At 34.8% G+C, this 15,407-nt stretch overlaps 2 protein-coding genes across 3 annotated transcripts; one reads left to right on the top strand and one right to left on the bottom strand.

Moving 5' to 3' along the window:
* The first annotated feature begins 3,724 nt into the window (after positions 1-3,724).
* LOC133874272 (jasmonate-induced oxygenase 2-like) lies at positions 3,725-6,305 on the top strand. The gene is made up of 3 exons (XM_062312153.1): positions 3,725-4,327; positions 5,015-5,345; positions 5,736-6,305. Exons 1-3 carry the CDS (start codon positions 3,801-3,803, stop codon positions 5,982-5,984), a joined length of 1,107 nt encoding a protein of 368 aa, XP_062168137.1. The 5' UTR covers positions 3,725-3,800; the 3' UTR covers positions 5,985-6,305.
* A 3,636-nt stretch (positions 6,306-9,941) lies between these two features.
* On the bottom strand, positions 9,942-12,339 carry LOC133874101 (myb family transcription factor PHL7-like). 2 transcript variants are annotated; one of them, XM_062311934.1, is made up of 6 exons: positions 12,104-12,339; positions 11,900-11,976; positions 11,268-11,307; positions 11,092-11,146; positions 10,896-10,965; positions 9,942-10,554 (listed from the first exon to the last, which is right to left on the bottom strand). In XM_062311934.1, the coding sequence occupies exons 1-6, from the start codon at positions 12,207-12,209 to the stop codon at positions 10,114-10,116; spliced, it is 789 nt and encodes a 262-aa protein (XP_062167918.1). In that variant the 5' UTR covers positions 12,210-12,339; the 3' UTR covers positions 9,942-10,113. The 2 variants fall into 2 exon arrangements, with proteins under 2 accessions (XP_062167918.1, XP_062167917.1); XM_062311933.1 differs by having other exon boundaries at positions 11,092-11,149; positions 12,104-12,335.
* Positions 12,340-15,407: the final 3,068 nt, after the last annotated feature.

The following is a 15,407-nucleotide window of genomic DNA, read 5'->3' as shown; positions in this document are numbered from 1 at the left end:
TTTATACTTTGTCTTGTTCAAAAACTGCGAATATGAGCAAATGAGTTGTAGCTCGGTTTATGGAGTACATCCCATTATGAGACTTGGCTGAGATTAACCAAACAAATAGAATGGGTCTCAAATGCATTTTGGAGTTTACTTTAAATTGGTTGTTCTCTCTTCACTTGGATCTTGAGAAGTAATAAGAAAGAAAATTTGTAAAAATGCTGATGAGTATTGTTATTGAAATTGATATAACTAATAGGGAAATCCAGTCAAAACCCACATGTGCTTTTCGATATTTTGACCTTAAGATCACCTTAGTTTTCAATTTAAAAGATTTAGGACATGAGTTGAAGCCAATTCTATATCCGAGACCTCTATCAGACTATCATAATTTTCATCATAAATGACTATGAAAGTATTAATTAAGTTCCTTTATAAACATAGAAAAAAGTGGTTGGACTGAAAATGTAGTTGTTAGTGTCATGGCTAGCTAGGTCATGCTCCCATCCACCCACGATGGCCACTCCAATTCGAGGGGATGGAACTACCCCCTTAGATTGGGGTGGCCACAAGAGTCCACCCTTCTGTTAGAGGCCAAGGTAAATTTTGGTCACCCCATTTAAAGAGAGTAACTTGCGGCCACCTCGTTTAGAGATGGTAGCTCAGCCACCTCGATCTAACCCCCTCTGCGTAGGGTGGCTGCAAACCATTGTGGTTGACTAGGAGCATGATCCAACCATGGCTGGGTCGTGCTCTATGACCACCGTCAATTACTTTATTTTTAGCCTTTTTATTTTTCATTTGAATGGCATAATTTTGTTTTCAAAGTCATTTTTTGACAAGAAGATACTAAAAGATGTCTCCAATTTATAAGGGGATCTAAACTCAAACCCAAGCACGACGGCCAAGACCATGTCAGGCTTAATCTCGACAATCAAGGCCATGCCTGGGCTCAAGACCAACGACGTAAACCAAGAAAGGGCCTAATGGCGAAGTTCACACTGGGTCCAAGATTAACAAGAAGTTGCACTTACGTCCTAATGAAGCACATCACAGTTAATATCCTCTCTCGCCAGGTGAGATAACGATCTTCCATGCCATCTACCGGCCTCAACAGCCATAGATTCTCTCAACAATAAGTCCAACTAGAGCCAAAGGGCCCTTGAAGTCCTAGGCAAGAAAGGTCAGGAACACCAGCTTATACATCGAGGATGAGACCCTTCCATCAGGTACGCAATCTCTCTCTCTCACATACCCACACTCGGTTAGTATATTTTCCCATTCTCCTACTCATTATGACTTAACCATTAGAGGTGGTTTTGTCGGACTTTCGATGGACCTCTCTCTCACCATGCTTTCTGTCTACAAGCTTCTCCTAATGCTTGGCGTACAATCATTGTACCAACAAATCTCAATATTTTTGTTAACAAAGATGGAATCCACAACATTTCCTCCAAAATAATATTTTGACACTAATTATCTCACATTACTTAACAAAATTTAAGAATATTTAGATGGTTTTCTTTGTCTTCTTGATTTATTATTATTATTATTATTATTATTATTTTGTTAAAAAATAAGATGACTATGAATGTGACAAGTTTGGTATGTGAAACACAACCCATGTGACCTAACCAAATTTTGCCAAACAAGATAGATCAATAGGATGCTGGTTAGAGAGATGTATATGTCAATCATTATGTCATATTAATTATACCATGTCTCATTTAAAATTCTTATTCTCTAAGGATCAAGGTTTGTAGAAATGGTCGAGTAAGATCCGTGTGAATTTGCAATTTTAAAACGTGCAGTTTTTTTAAAAAACAATTACTCTTTTGGTGAAATTGCATTTAAATTGATATTTAAAATTGTAATTTAGCCTTTAAAATGTGTATTTTCAAAAATTTAAAATCTTACATGCCATTTGGAAATACATATTTTTTTATGTTGTCAAATTGTCATTTTTAAAAATTGTAGTACAAAACGATATATTTCTTACAATTTAATTTAATATCATAGTTTTAATTTACGAAATCGCAACGTGAATCGGATTTTAAGACCAAAAGTTTTGGCCGACATTTTCTTGTTTAATTTTTAATTTATTTATTTATGAGCATTAATTGTGGGAGTCCTACCGAAATAAAAGAAACAATTGCTTTACAGGTAGGAGACCTACCTAATGTAGCCAAACAAGAAAATGTAGGGTTTAGCTTTAAATTCTGAAAGCTAATCTTGTGGCAAAATTGAGGCCCCGAAAAGTAAAGTGTTCTGGCCACCAAACCAAAATAATAATAATAATAATAATAATAATAATAATAATAATAATTTGAAAAATTATATATTAATGCAGTTAGGAGTATTATAATTTGATGTGATAATTTAAGTAGCACTTAATCAGCTACTAAACAATTTAATTTTTCTATTAAATTTTATTGCTGAATTATTTCACTAATTTTGTACTAGGTAACACTCATCTAAAGTGTCAGTTAAATTTATAAAGAAATTATAATAAAAGTGAATTATTATAATATATTTTCGAAAACTTTTGAGATAATCTTTAGATTACTCATTTATTTAGGTTTGATAGTTGACCACTAGTCGAACACGTAGACGAACAGAATCTATGTCGCGGACACAATCGATTGAATCGAATGCTACCACTGTGAGCCTGCGATATTTTCCTGTTCTTTTTTCGGCTCTCTTTTGTGGCAAAAAAAGTTTGCGAAATTCAAGCGGGGGATTTTCACATGTTTCAAATTATTATAGGCCATAAACAATGAAATCAAGGTGTTAGATAGATATACTAAAACAATTATTCTATATAGCAATTAAATAATTAATTTTTTTCTTCACTTATATTGTACATTTTTTCACCTGAGTGACACATGGTAAAATTGTAGAAATTATATATATATACAAACACACACATATAAATATGTGTTTGTGTCATTTTTATACATATTTTTTTGTCATTTTTAAAAAATAAAAAAATTATAATTGAATTTGTGGGATCTACGTATAAGTTCAACATATTTAATAATAGATTTATACATCTATTATACTTAAATGGTCCAGATATATGTAGAAAAATGAAAACAAAAAAAATATTTAAAAGAAACTGTAGTATTTGTAAATTTTAAAAACCTTTGATCAATCATTTTTTTAAAAAAAATTAAAATTAAAATTAAAAGTTGTAAATTTACACGTTTATTTTTTACTCGCATTTTATTGGACTGTTACCGTGCCTATAAAAAGTAAAATGGAGTGAGATGAGATTGTTATATTTATTTTTTTTAAAAAAAAAAAACATATGTTTCGTGAGACAACTGGTTGCGGCTTGGGGATTTAAACTGTAGAAGACACGTGTGTTGAAAATGTAGCTCGCCTGGCATCGGTCCCTTCTATCCCACATGTCTATTAAATGCTAGAGTCAACTGCAACTTTTCTCGCAGGCCTGGTCCAAAAGAGTCCAGCCAACCAGCTCCACCCAGCCTTAATGGTGAACCCCAGTACCCCAAGGTTCGCTTTTGGCATACTTTCTGTATTTTCTTCCTCGGGTAACGGATAGAGCAGTTTTTGAAACACCACCTTTATCTTTCTTTATTTCTCTTTCTTTTCTTTTCTTTTCTTTTTTTCTTTTCTTTTTAGTTAATATCTTTTAAATATGATCATGATCAAATCAAGTTCGTCACGGCGCCGAAATTAGCTGCTCCTCCCAGTCTTTATATATACGTATCCAATTAGTCCCTCTCACTCATCCACCATAAACATAAACCCAGCCACTTTGTCTTTGTCTTTGTCTTTGAACAAAAAAGATGAACTGCTTGATAAGTTGGCCGGAGCCGATAGTCCGAGTCCAAGCCTTATCGGAGAGTGGGATAAGAGCAATCCCAGCGCGCTACATCAAGCCCCCCTCCGATAGGCCTACATGGAACAACACCCCCACCACCACTACAACCACCAAGAATTTAGCTCAGACTCCCATTAACATCCCAGTCATTGACCTCCAAAACCTTCTCAGCGCCGACCAGAGCCTCAGAGACGAGACTCTGGGCCTCATCTCACACGCATGCCAGGAGTGGGGATTCTTTCAGGTTGTGAACCACGGCGTGAGCCACGAGCTGATGAAGCGCGCCAGAGAGGTGTGGCGCGAGTTCTTTCTCCTCCCACTTGAAGTGAAGCAAGAATATGCCAACTCGCCGAGTACGTACGAAGGGTACGGTAGTCGCTTGGGCGTGGAGAAGGGGGCGATTCTTGACTGGAGCGACTATTTCTTCCTCCATTATATGCCTCACTCGTTGAGGAACGAGAGCAAGTGGCCCGAACTCCCACCATCATGCAGGTATATATATATATATTACATATATATGCTTATTTGTCTGCGAGTGCGCGGTTGTTTCGCTTCTCGTTGAAAAACATGCTACTAGTACTATGACGTTACGTTAGAGTACTCGGAGTCGGAGTACTACGCTTCTTCTCCTTGTAGTCGGAGTCGGAGTACTCAGTGAAAGTATTGCTGGATGGTCTTGGCCTTTGGCTTTGAGCCCCTTTAAAATAAATAAATAAAATTGGATTTCCAGAAAGTTCTAATGCACCTTTATTATGGAGTAACTTTACGAGTAGTACAACCCCTAATCCTACTCCTGACATGAGGGGATGTAAAGGCGGCATAACCACGTTGTTTGACCTGTTAAAGATGCGGATTGGACTTTTGCTCTAGGTTCTCGGATAATCTAAAATATACATATATAGAAAAGAAAAAAAATCATTTGTGATAATCCCCACCTAACGTGCTAAATTAAGCTTTTGTCTTATTCTACTGGAATTATAACTTAAAGAGTATATATCTAATATCTTATATTTTATCCAAAAAGGGGCGAGGATTGTTTTTCTAGGGAATTTTAATTTTTTTTTTTTAACTATTTAATTTATTGTAATGATATGAGTACTTAATAATTGAAAAGATAGATGTCTTTCAAAATAGGCGAGATTTTGGTTGTAATCGAAGAGTTTTTTTTTTTTTATTCAGGAAATTGTTAAGGGAATACGGTGATGAAGCGGTAAAGCTATGTGGAAGATTGATGAGGGGATTGTCCGTAAATCTTGGGCTTGGAGAGGAGTATCTTCAGAATGCCTTTGGAGGTGAGGAGATCGGTGCATGCTTGAGGGTGAACTTTTACCCAAAATGCCCTCAACCTGACCTAACTCTTGGCCTGTCCCCGCACTCTGATCCCGGTGGCTTGACCCTTCTCCTCCCCGATGAGAATGTGTCCGGACTCCAAGTCCGTAAATCCAATGAGTGGGTCACTGTTAACCCTGCTCCAAATGCCTTCATCGTCAACATAGGGGACCAAATTCAGGTCTCTCTCTCTCTCTCTCTAAATTCTGCAACATTTTCCTCTTTCCATCGGAGCAATAATAATTATGAAAATAAAGTTTTTGTTCAAACTGGATTGTCAATCTATTATACCGGCATATTCTATTAAAAATACATGTAAAAAACATATGTTTTAAAAATCCATGTCAGTTTAATAAACGGAATAAAATTTCAGCAATTTTGTTGTAAAAATTGTTGTGAGAAAGCTTTTATGGGATTCCGACCACCTGGTTAGATAAATAGATTTTATAGGGGCGTCCTTATAGCAATTCGAACTCCAAATTATTGAAAATCTGAATCTATATATTATTATTATTATTATTATTATTATTATTATTATAACTTGAGGTTCTGTTCGATCATGTGTATATAGGTACTGAGTAATGCAATTTACAAGAGTGTGGACCACCGGGTGATCGTGAACGCAGCCAAGGACCGAGTGTCGCTGGCCTTGTTCTATAACCCAAAGAGCGACTTGCCCATTGAGCCTGCCAAGGAGCTTGTGACCGAGGACCGGCCTGCGCTCTATCCGCCGATGACATTTGACGAATACAGGCTTTATATCAGGACAAAGGGTCCATGTGGGAAGGCTCAAGTTGAATCCTTAAAATCCCCCAGATAATTTCCATTTCTTGTTTCTGAAGAAATTAATCTCGCTGGCATTTCCTTCTGAATAATCCTTCGTTAAAAAACTTGAATTGAGTGGGAAAAAGTCAGAGCCGCAATGATGAACGAACCTCAATTTGCTTTTTATCTTCAAGTACGTTCGTTTTTTCCCGTGTCAATCCAGGAAGGAAGGAAAATGATCAATGATGTGAGATCGATGTTGGTTTAAATGTTATATACATGTAAACATATGTTTTCTTGAGAATTTGGAGTGATTGCTTGTGTCCATTCAGCCAATAAAATGAATCTAATGATGAAACTGAATTTGATTAGGCAACTTTTTGGTATTGTTGTTCGAGTTAATTCGGATCCGAATCTCCAGTAATTTGGTGTTTGAATTTGAATTGTAGAAGAGTGTCTATGAGACTTGTCTGTCGGAGCAAGCGGACACTTGTTTAGACAAATGAGCACTATAAAGAGTTTCACGTTTATTGCACGAATTACTAGCAATTTAAATAACAAAATAACTAAATTCCCTATCCGTATAATTTCAGAAACAAAATGAATAATACAATGAAATTGAATTATATGAAGCAACTTTTTTCTTTAGAAGTTGGAGTGGTTGCTTGTGTCTATTCAGCCAATAAAATGAATCAAATTATGGAACTTGTTATGACAATTTTTAGTTGGTGACTAGACTGCTTGAACCATGATCACACATGAGTTAATTCCTACAGAGAAGAAATAAATTAGGCAAAAGAGCTTGTCGAGATGTGCCGACGGGGGACAGCTCTGATGCCTAACTCAGGTCTTGCTCAAGAGATGGAAAATGGCAATAATCCAAAAGAAAGAGTTTTAGACTTGTAGAAAATTGGTCAAAAACCCCTATACCTTGGTTGAATGCAGTTTATGTAGGAGCTGGATATCAAATGCATGTAGCCATGATGGCCAGTCTCCTATCCTCCTAGCCTAGATTCTTTGACCAGGAATGGGCACTAGCAAAGCCAAATAACTTGTGTCGCCATGTCATGGTATCTTCATCTCTCGAGTTAAGAAATTGATGGAATATTGGCCATATTCGAGTACTGTAGCTATACCCTAGGATCACCGAACTAAAGAAATAGTCTAAATATCCCATTTATAATGCGGATCCAATCAACCTCTGACAAAAGTTTATAATCTGAGCTAGTGAGGGCTTTTGATGGCGATTGTGGGTGTTTAGATCCAATTTCCGATCAACAATTAGCTTTGTCATCAAAGAGCAATGATGATCCCAATCGGTACTTGGACTTCCAATTTGTGAATGTCGTTAGTGAGCCCCGATCTCTAGCGAGCTTTACATGACTTACCCTTCTAATTATAACCGAGCTTAATTATAACCGAGTTTTATGATGCAAATTTTTGGTCTTGTTGCCCAAGTTAATTCAGGAATTAAAAAACATGGATCATGCAATGAAAATGAATTACATGAGGCCACTTTTTTTTTCCTAGTTGCATAAGAACCTGAAGCTGTCGCCTGGCCTATCCTGGGACACAAAAAAGGTCGCATTGAATTTTGATTCACCTTTAACCTTTTTTCAGTTGCATGAGAACTTCGTGTGTTGCGTGGCTTAATTCAGGAACCAAACCAATCTTGTCACAAAACTTTTCAGCAACTGTTCCCTTTTATCACAACTCTCTCTCTCTCTCTCTCTCTCACGCGCGCGCACACAGCCTATGTCCCACAAGTACTTCTTCCACGTCGATCTCCGATGTACAAGTACAATCAATCAGGGAAAAATGGATCGGACCGATGAGTTGGACTTTTTATCGAATCACTTTTAAAAATTAATATTTTATTAATTTACTTTTTGAGGTTACAACGTTATTAAATAATTTTTTTTTTTTTACTTTGCGTTAAATTTTTTAACAGCGCTGACAAGTCAAACCTAATAAAAAGAAGAAAAAAAAATTATAAATATAAATATAATTTTGAGAGGGGTTTCGGCCCACGTACCCTTCGGCCTTGACAACATTGTTAAAAATTTAATGAAAAGTAGATGAAAAAATCTATTTGATAATGATTCTAACGGTGGAGTAAATTGATAAAATTTAAACCTTATATAATGATTTGATAAAAAAAAAAAAAAAATTGTTATTTTAGATATGTCAGGATTTTTTTTTCCCTACAATGGAAGGATGTGGGACTAATTGTTATAGACTGGCATTCATTTTTACTTGGTACTTTTGGTATGAGAGAAAATAAGAAGGCCGGCGTAAAGTTAGAGAAATTTCTTTTAATTTAATTTATTAAATTATAAATATAAGTGAAAATTACGTGCTCTAACGACTAATATCAAATATTTTACTAATTTTATTAAAAATGTAAGTAAAACTCACATGTTCAAATGACTTTGTGATTAGAGGGCAAGTTGCAGGGGATAAGTACTAGTAATCTTGTGTCTCATATTTTCAAAGAGCTGTCTTTTCAAAATATTTGATTTTTTTCCCTACAATGAAAGGATGTGGGATTAGTTGTTATAGACCGGCATTCATTTTTACTTAGTTTATAGGATAGAAAATAAGAAGGCCGGCGTAAAGTTAAGGAAATTTCTTTTAATTTAATTTATTAAATTATGAATATAAGTAAAAATCACATGCTTTAACGACTAATATCACATATTTTATTAATTTTATTAAAAATGTAAGTAAAACTCACATGTTCAAATGACTTTGTGATTAGAGGGCCAATTGCGATGGATAAGTACTACTAGTCATCTTGTGTCTCATATTAATTTTCAAAGAACTGTCTTTTCAAAATATTTGATTTTATTTCCGGTGGACCTTAATTTCAGCATGTCAATAAGATGATTTTAGAGAAAGTCAAATGGCGGTGCCTTCGTGGACTTATAATGAGATATTATCAAATGCTAACCTTATAGGCCAGGGCCAATCATTTGAAATGTAGCCGAAGCCCGAAGGCTAATCTGATGATCAGGTTGGGCTAGCCCATCCCAATTGCAAGCCAGGCCATCTTAAGATCAAGGCCGGTGTACGTGGGCTCGATCGCCCATGCACATGTGAAACGTCTGTCCGTTGGTATTTTGGTACTGTTGGTGATATCTGCATGCATGAATGCTTGTGGAAAAACCAGTCAATTATATATACACACACACATATATATATATATATAAAAGGGTAATGGCAAATTCTCCAAATTTTCACTTGAATTTTTGTAATTAGCGTATACATGAAAGAAAACTCCACAAAACCAGCAGAAGAAAGTTCTTTTGTATATAATGAATACTTACGATACTGCATGTAATTAAGTTGTTGAAGCAGGAAAACCTAGCTAGAGCCAGCGTTCTCTTGAATTCAGTGGCTAATGGTTAAAATATTAGTTGTCTCGAAAGATTAAATGAATAAAAAATTAACTTTTTTTTACAAGTTTTGACATGTTCGTGTCAACATGTGATGGGAGGGTTTTAATAATGAGTGTTAAATGCTTACACCTTTGGCTCCAATCACGTGTCAAAAGTGGTACATGTAGCATTACTCTAATAGCTTATAAGAAAAGACAAAATTAAACATTTAGTTAAAATTTCAATACTCTTCTCATGTGGGGTCTCAAACCCTATATATCATGGAGCGAAACCTTGTAAGCTTCAATGATTTATGGTTTAATTACCTCCTTACTATGGGCTTCACATGTATTTATAGAATCAAGTATACAAGTTTGACATATACACGGATACAACATAAGAGTCATTCAACTAATTATCTAAAACCTTATCACATCAATCTTCTACATGCATTAGGAGTTAGAGTCAGTGTAAACTTTCGAGTTTCCTTTGACGTAGACTCCTTAATTTACTCCATGAACTTGTTATTCAACCAAACCAACACGTATAGTATTTAATTATTTAAAACAACACAAAATAATTATCATTTATTTGGAATACTGATCAAGCGATAATACATGCTAAGTAGTAAGTAAGCAAATCCCAAAAAGGAAAGATATTAATACTCCATATCACGGTTTTGATTACGTACAAGTGGTGTACGTACGTACGTGCGTGCATGCTACAACTTTATTAAGAAAGTACGTACACTTATTATTGAAGATGTTTGAGTTTCTTCCATGCTGACTTTCTAAATAGCTAGAGCTATCCACTCCAATACTCTACAGGATATGGGAAAGCTGCTGTAAAATTCCACGAAAAGTTGACATCATGGGCAGGATATGATGAATTTTTTTGCGTTTCCTTTGAAAGAAACATGTTTTGGCTGCAGTAAGACTCGAAATCGACTGAAGCATTAATCTTGTATCTTGGCGACAGAACATCCTCTTCAACCCTGAGCCTTTTTGGAGCTCTAAATCCTTCCTGATGATCAGACTGTGTTTCGCTTTTGTCGGCCTCTGAATCAGATTCAAATTCTTTTGCATTGGAGTCAGAAGACTCCTCGCAGAGGGGAGGCAGTGATGATAGAGGAGGAGGAGGCGGCTTGCCAGCTTTTGTAATGGTCGTGCGGTTTCGAAGTTCCTCCATAATTCTGTCAAGGAATCTTCTTTGGGCTTCTACTTTAAGCTTCAAGCTCTTTTGAACCTTCAATTAATATAAACAAAACTAAAATAATTAGTAATTACATCCAAAAGCTTTATTTGTAATCTCTCTCTCTCTCTCTCTCTCTCTCTCTCTCTCTCTTTAATAGCGGTTTAAAAATTTCCTTAAAAACCCATATTGTTTTCAAACAATAAAAGGTGTACACCACAATTCTACCAACATATTTAATTACATTTTCATTAACTACGTTTTGAAATTGTTATTTTTTCAAATTGCACATTTTAAAACAGTTAAACCAAATGGATACTTAATTAGTTCTTGGTTACTAATTATTTAGGCAAAAGAAGTACTTGGGATTTAGGCAAATATATTTAGCAGAATACCTCAAGTTGATCACTCATTCGCCTTTGTGCTTCCAGCTGCATTTGTAGCGCTTCAGTAAGTTGAGCAGCACTGCATGCAAGTATATATATTTCCAGTCACAACATAAGTAGGGTGAAGAAATTTATAGTAATTAATTGGAAAAGCACAATTGGAGTCCTCATCAAAAACATTCCAACTTAATTTGCAACAACTCACGATGTCGTACTGAAATTGGGTAGTATTTCTGAAATACTGCTCCCCTCAAATTTGCCTCCTTAATTTACAGAAATAACATGCAATAAGGTTAGAGAATTGAAGCCACCAGCGAGTTATATATGTTTATTATTTTGGAATTTATTAGGGACGAATATATATATATATTTCAAACTTACTACTGGTCGATTCTGGAATAAATTTTGAGATCCTGTATTTCTGGGAAAAAGGAAAACCAAAAAAGATTATATCAGCATAAAATAAACTAAATGAATAAAGTTCATTTTATATGTTTAAATTAAAAAAACAAAAACAAAAACAAAATTAATAATTTTTGTAAGGAACAATGTCAGTTTGCAGTCCGTTAAATCATGACCACTTAATTCTAAATGTTTAAACTCATTAATTTAATTAATTAACATCTTCTCAATATATAAGTGAAGTCTAGCTAACACGTGCAATTAATGTTTAATTGAAATGAGAAGTAAATAACAGTGATAAAGTAAAACTTTAAATATTTGTTCTGATAAAAAAGAATGAACATACTGTCTATAAGTAAAATTATGAGATCCAATGTAACACTCCGATCCCATATTGAAAAAAAAAAAAGAAGCTCACAGTACTTACGTACTGGTGCTATAAATCCTACGTATACATACATTGATGTGTCTAGCTAGCGCTTTTTCTTGATCAATACATATACGAATGCAAAATGTTTTGAAGCTAAGACCCAACATGGAGTACTACCTAGAAATTTAGTAGTAACGTTAACTAAACTAATTAGAGTGATTAACGTAGAGATGATGATCACCTGTAAGTGGCTTTTGACATGATAAATGTTTAGTCCATGAACTCCCATAGCCTTGAGGATACCCTTTGGTGTTGCCCCTGCATGGCAACCATTAACAAAAAGAAAGAAAAAAAAATCAGCAGCCATCAACAAGAAAGTGGAATAAATAGTCGTCGGTCTGCGCACATCAAAATATTCTATCATCGGAGTCGATCGGAGACTTACTATCAGGGCCGCCAAGCTGATTAACAGCCCGGACGAACCTATCGTGTAGCTCTTGTGTCCACCGCAGGCGATCTTTTCCGGAGCCATCTGAGCGACTCGAACCCATATCGGAAATATTGGACAGCTGACCGGCCTAGCTAAGAGATGCATGCATGAGCAAATAGCAATGGCCTGGTAGAGAGGACGATTCTAGAGAGGCATTTAAGACAAAACCTGTCGCGGACCCGAAAAAAACAAAATTATAAGGTGGCGATGCGCACTAAGGTTGATTGATTGAGAATTTAATTGAGAGGTTTGGGAGCCACAAAGTGTCTCTAGTTGTCGGAACTAACCAAGTTTACGCAGTCCAAGAAATTCAAATTTAACTCATTCTCTCTTTCCCGTTTCGTGCTATCCTCTTTCGGCGAGCAAATCCAAAGGTTGGGCCCAAATTTCCCAGGAAAAATGCACTACTTGGTGTCAATTTCTGATTGGCATCGAAGGATTAATCATAATATTGTGACATATCCAAACATAATTATAATTATTCTTACGGGAAGAGAGACAATATCGAATAGGGTAGAGAACACTATAGTTGCCAATCGAAGTACTAATTATTAAGGGTGTGTTTGCTGTTTGAGATTGTGATTTCGGAGATAAAAAATACGATTTTAAATCATATCACAAAAAATGAATTATTTGAGAATTGTGTTTTTAAAAAATTGTAATTTAAAAATGCAGAAAATTGTTTTTTCAAATCGCAGCCAAAGAGATGTTTTTTTTAAAACGTAGAATTTTAAAGACTAACCTGCGATTTTAAAGGTCAAACTGAAATTTTGCCAAACGTTTAACTGTGTTTTTAAGAATCACTTTTTTAAATATCGTACGTTTTAAAATCTTTATTTTTAAATCACACTTTTTGAAATTACAAATTCAAACAAACTCTAAGCCCACAAGCCGAGCTATAGCTTAAATAGTTAAAGAAAACTGACTTTTACCAACCAAAAAAAAAAAAAATCATAAAATAAAATTAGGAATCAAAAAATAGGAATCCTGACAATTTTTTTGGGGAAAATCTGACACTAAAAACCTTTCTAAAACAATAATAGAAATATTTCTTAAAATGGCAAAAAAATAATTAACTTTTCTGATTTTCAGCTGGCTATTTTCTAAAAGCATCAAACTCTTTAAATATTTCTCTACTTTAAGAAAATATTATTATGTATTAGATTTAGAGCAACCACTTCAACCGTCATTTATAGGACTTCTTCGCGTTAATATTTCCTATTATGCTATCCTTCGGTGCTACAGATTATATAATGGGAAGAATACTTTGATACTTATAATATAAAAGATTAATTAGACCGACACTACATCGAAACAAAAACTCCAAAAACTTGTGTATCAATGGAAGGGACGGAGCCAGAAGCACTTATTGGCAAGGGTCTAAGGGCAAAAAAAAATTTGTTAGTAGGGGCAATAAGTTTGTTTTTTTTTTTTTTTTTTTTTTGCCTTATAATTTTTTTTTAACTTAATATTTTTTTTTTTTTAGAATTGAGGGTGGGGGCCATGGCCCCTACCGCCCCCTTATAGTTCCGTCCCTGATCAGTGGCATTGTGTACATGCAAAATTGTCATAACAAAAGTTGAAGAATTAAGATCAGCCCAGTATCAAATCTGCAGCCATTCTTCCATGAAATATATATCACATGGAAGCACAAAAAAAAAGACAGAAAATTAAAACCCATTTACCAAATCGAAAGTACCCGATACTCGGCCAAACTACAGACATAGCAAAACTAAAGCCCATTAATTAACCAATTCAAAACCAGTTTATTAGACCAAAGTCTCAACCTATTGCCTAAACATGCATTAATTGTACGTGTTTAGATTAATCCATAAACACACTAGATCTAGCAAGATATTCAAAACCAACAAATTAAAATCAAAATTTGATATTCAGAATCAAAACTCATCACTCAAATCAAATCTGAGATTCAAAATCAAAATACATAAACCAAATAAAACTTGAGATTCAGAATCAAAACCCATAAACAAAATCAAACCTAGAATTCAGAAGCTTGCAAGATGCAATTTGTGAGGCACGAATGAGCTTTTCTGCTACGGCTTCAGGAGAGAACGCAGAAAGACTGAATAAAGAAATGAAAAATATAAAGAAACGAAAGAAATTTGGCTCCGCAGACCGGACGACCAAGTCTGACAATGAGCAAATTTACTGTAATACTATCGAGCCTGTTACAGACGCGATTTTAAGAAAATTCGGCGAAATTTGGCGAAAGCTCTACTTTGACGAGCTTGCTACAAATGCTCTTGTGTGCAATTATAATACTCGTAGGAGAAGTTATGCATGTTTTACTGCACAATGCGCAATATAAATATTGCCCAAAATACAATTAATTGTGTCAATTCTTATCATTCTTGTGTTAATTTTCTCTGTCATGATATTCTAGTGTCATTATTTCAGCATCTGACAACTCAATTACAAGAGCCATGACTCCCATCAATTTGATTTAGCAGTTTCAAAATGCAATAATAAAAATACGATTTTTTAAAACGCAACTAAGCATACAGTAAAAGAGCAATTAGGCCTTTAAAATCTACTTTTTAAAAACTTACCCCCTCGTCTGTTGCAAGAAAAAATAGATGTTTTCACATTTTTCATTTCTCAAAAAGGAAAAGAAAACGAAATCAAATTCAACCTTAATGCATTGAGTTTTAGTTGCGTCAGTACGTAGTCTCCAAGGTTTCGCCCCAAAGATGATCTTTGATTGAAAAGGCTTGATCATCATTTTCAACCCAATATGAGCACATTCAATAGCATATACAAACGTGTTAAATATTACTCCTGGTACTTGAACTATGCCTCGTTATCAGATAGCCACCTGGATTTACAAAAGCGTCATAAATAGTACTTGCAAACATCTTATATACGTAGTTAGCACTTCCATCTATTTTTCATCCAAAAACTCAATAGCCCATTATGTCAAACCTATCGGCGACTACAAGCATCTCATATACTTCATTAGTATTATTTTGAAAAAAAATAAAAATAAAAAAATTGGGGAAAGCTCTACCACACAAGTGAACAAGCAATCACATATTCCATTAGAGAGATGATAAAACTCATTATCCTTCCATCTTCAAACAGTAGATATGTGAATTCACATTTGGAGGAGGAGGTACATCCCTCAGAATGGTATTCCATTATGACATCAGCGCATGTACGTGCATGTACGTGTTACTTCGCCTTCTAAAATTTAGCTGATTTAAAAAAAAATAATAATAAAAATAAAATAAAATAAAAA

The sequence above is a fragment of the Alnus glutinosa genome, chromosome 7, assembly GCF_958979055.1.
Source record: "Alnus glutinosa chromosome 7, dhAlnGlut1.1, whole genome shotgun sequence".
NCBI lineage: Eukaryota > Viridiplantae > Streptophyta > Magnoliopsida > Fagales > Betulaceae > Alnus > Alnus glutinosa.
Note: the sequence above shows the minus strand (reverse complement) of the source record. Positions and strands in the feature narration are given on the sequence as shown.

Coding starts and splice junctions, on each gene's coding strand:
- LOC133874272 (XM_062312153.1), top strand. CDS start 3,801: ATGAACTGCTTGATAAGTTGGCCGGAGCCGATAGTCCGAGTCCAAGCC. Junction 4,328..5,014: donor GAACTCCCACCATCATGCAG/GTATATATATAT, acceptor TTTTTTATTCAG/GAAATTGTTAAGGGAATACG. Junction 5,346..5,735: donor ACATAGGGGACCAAATTCAG/GTCTCTCTCTCT, acceptor ATGTGTATATAG/GTACTGAGTAATGCAATTTA.
- LOC133874101 (XM_062311933.1), bottom strand. CDS start 12,209: ATGGGTTCGAGTCGCTCAGATGGCTCCGGAAAAGATCGCCTGCGGTGG. Junction 11,308..11,899: donor ATGTCAAAAGCCACTTACAG/GTGATCATCATC, acceptor CCTTTTTCCCAG/AAATACAGGATCTCAAAATT. Junction 11,150..11,267: donor TATTCCAGAATCGACCAGTA/GTAAGTTTGAAA, acceptor CTGTAAATTAAG/GAGGCAAATTTGAGGGGAGC.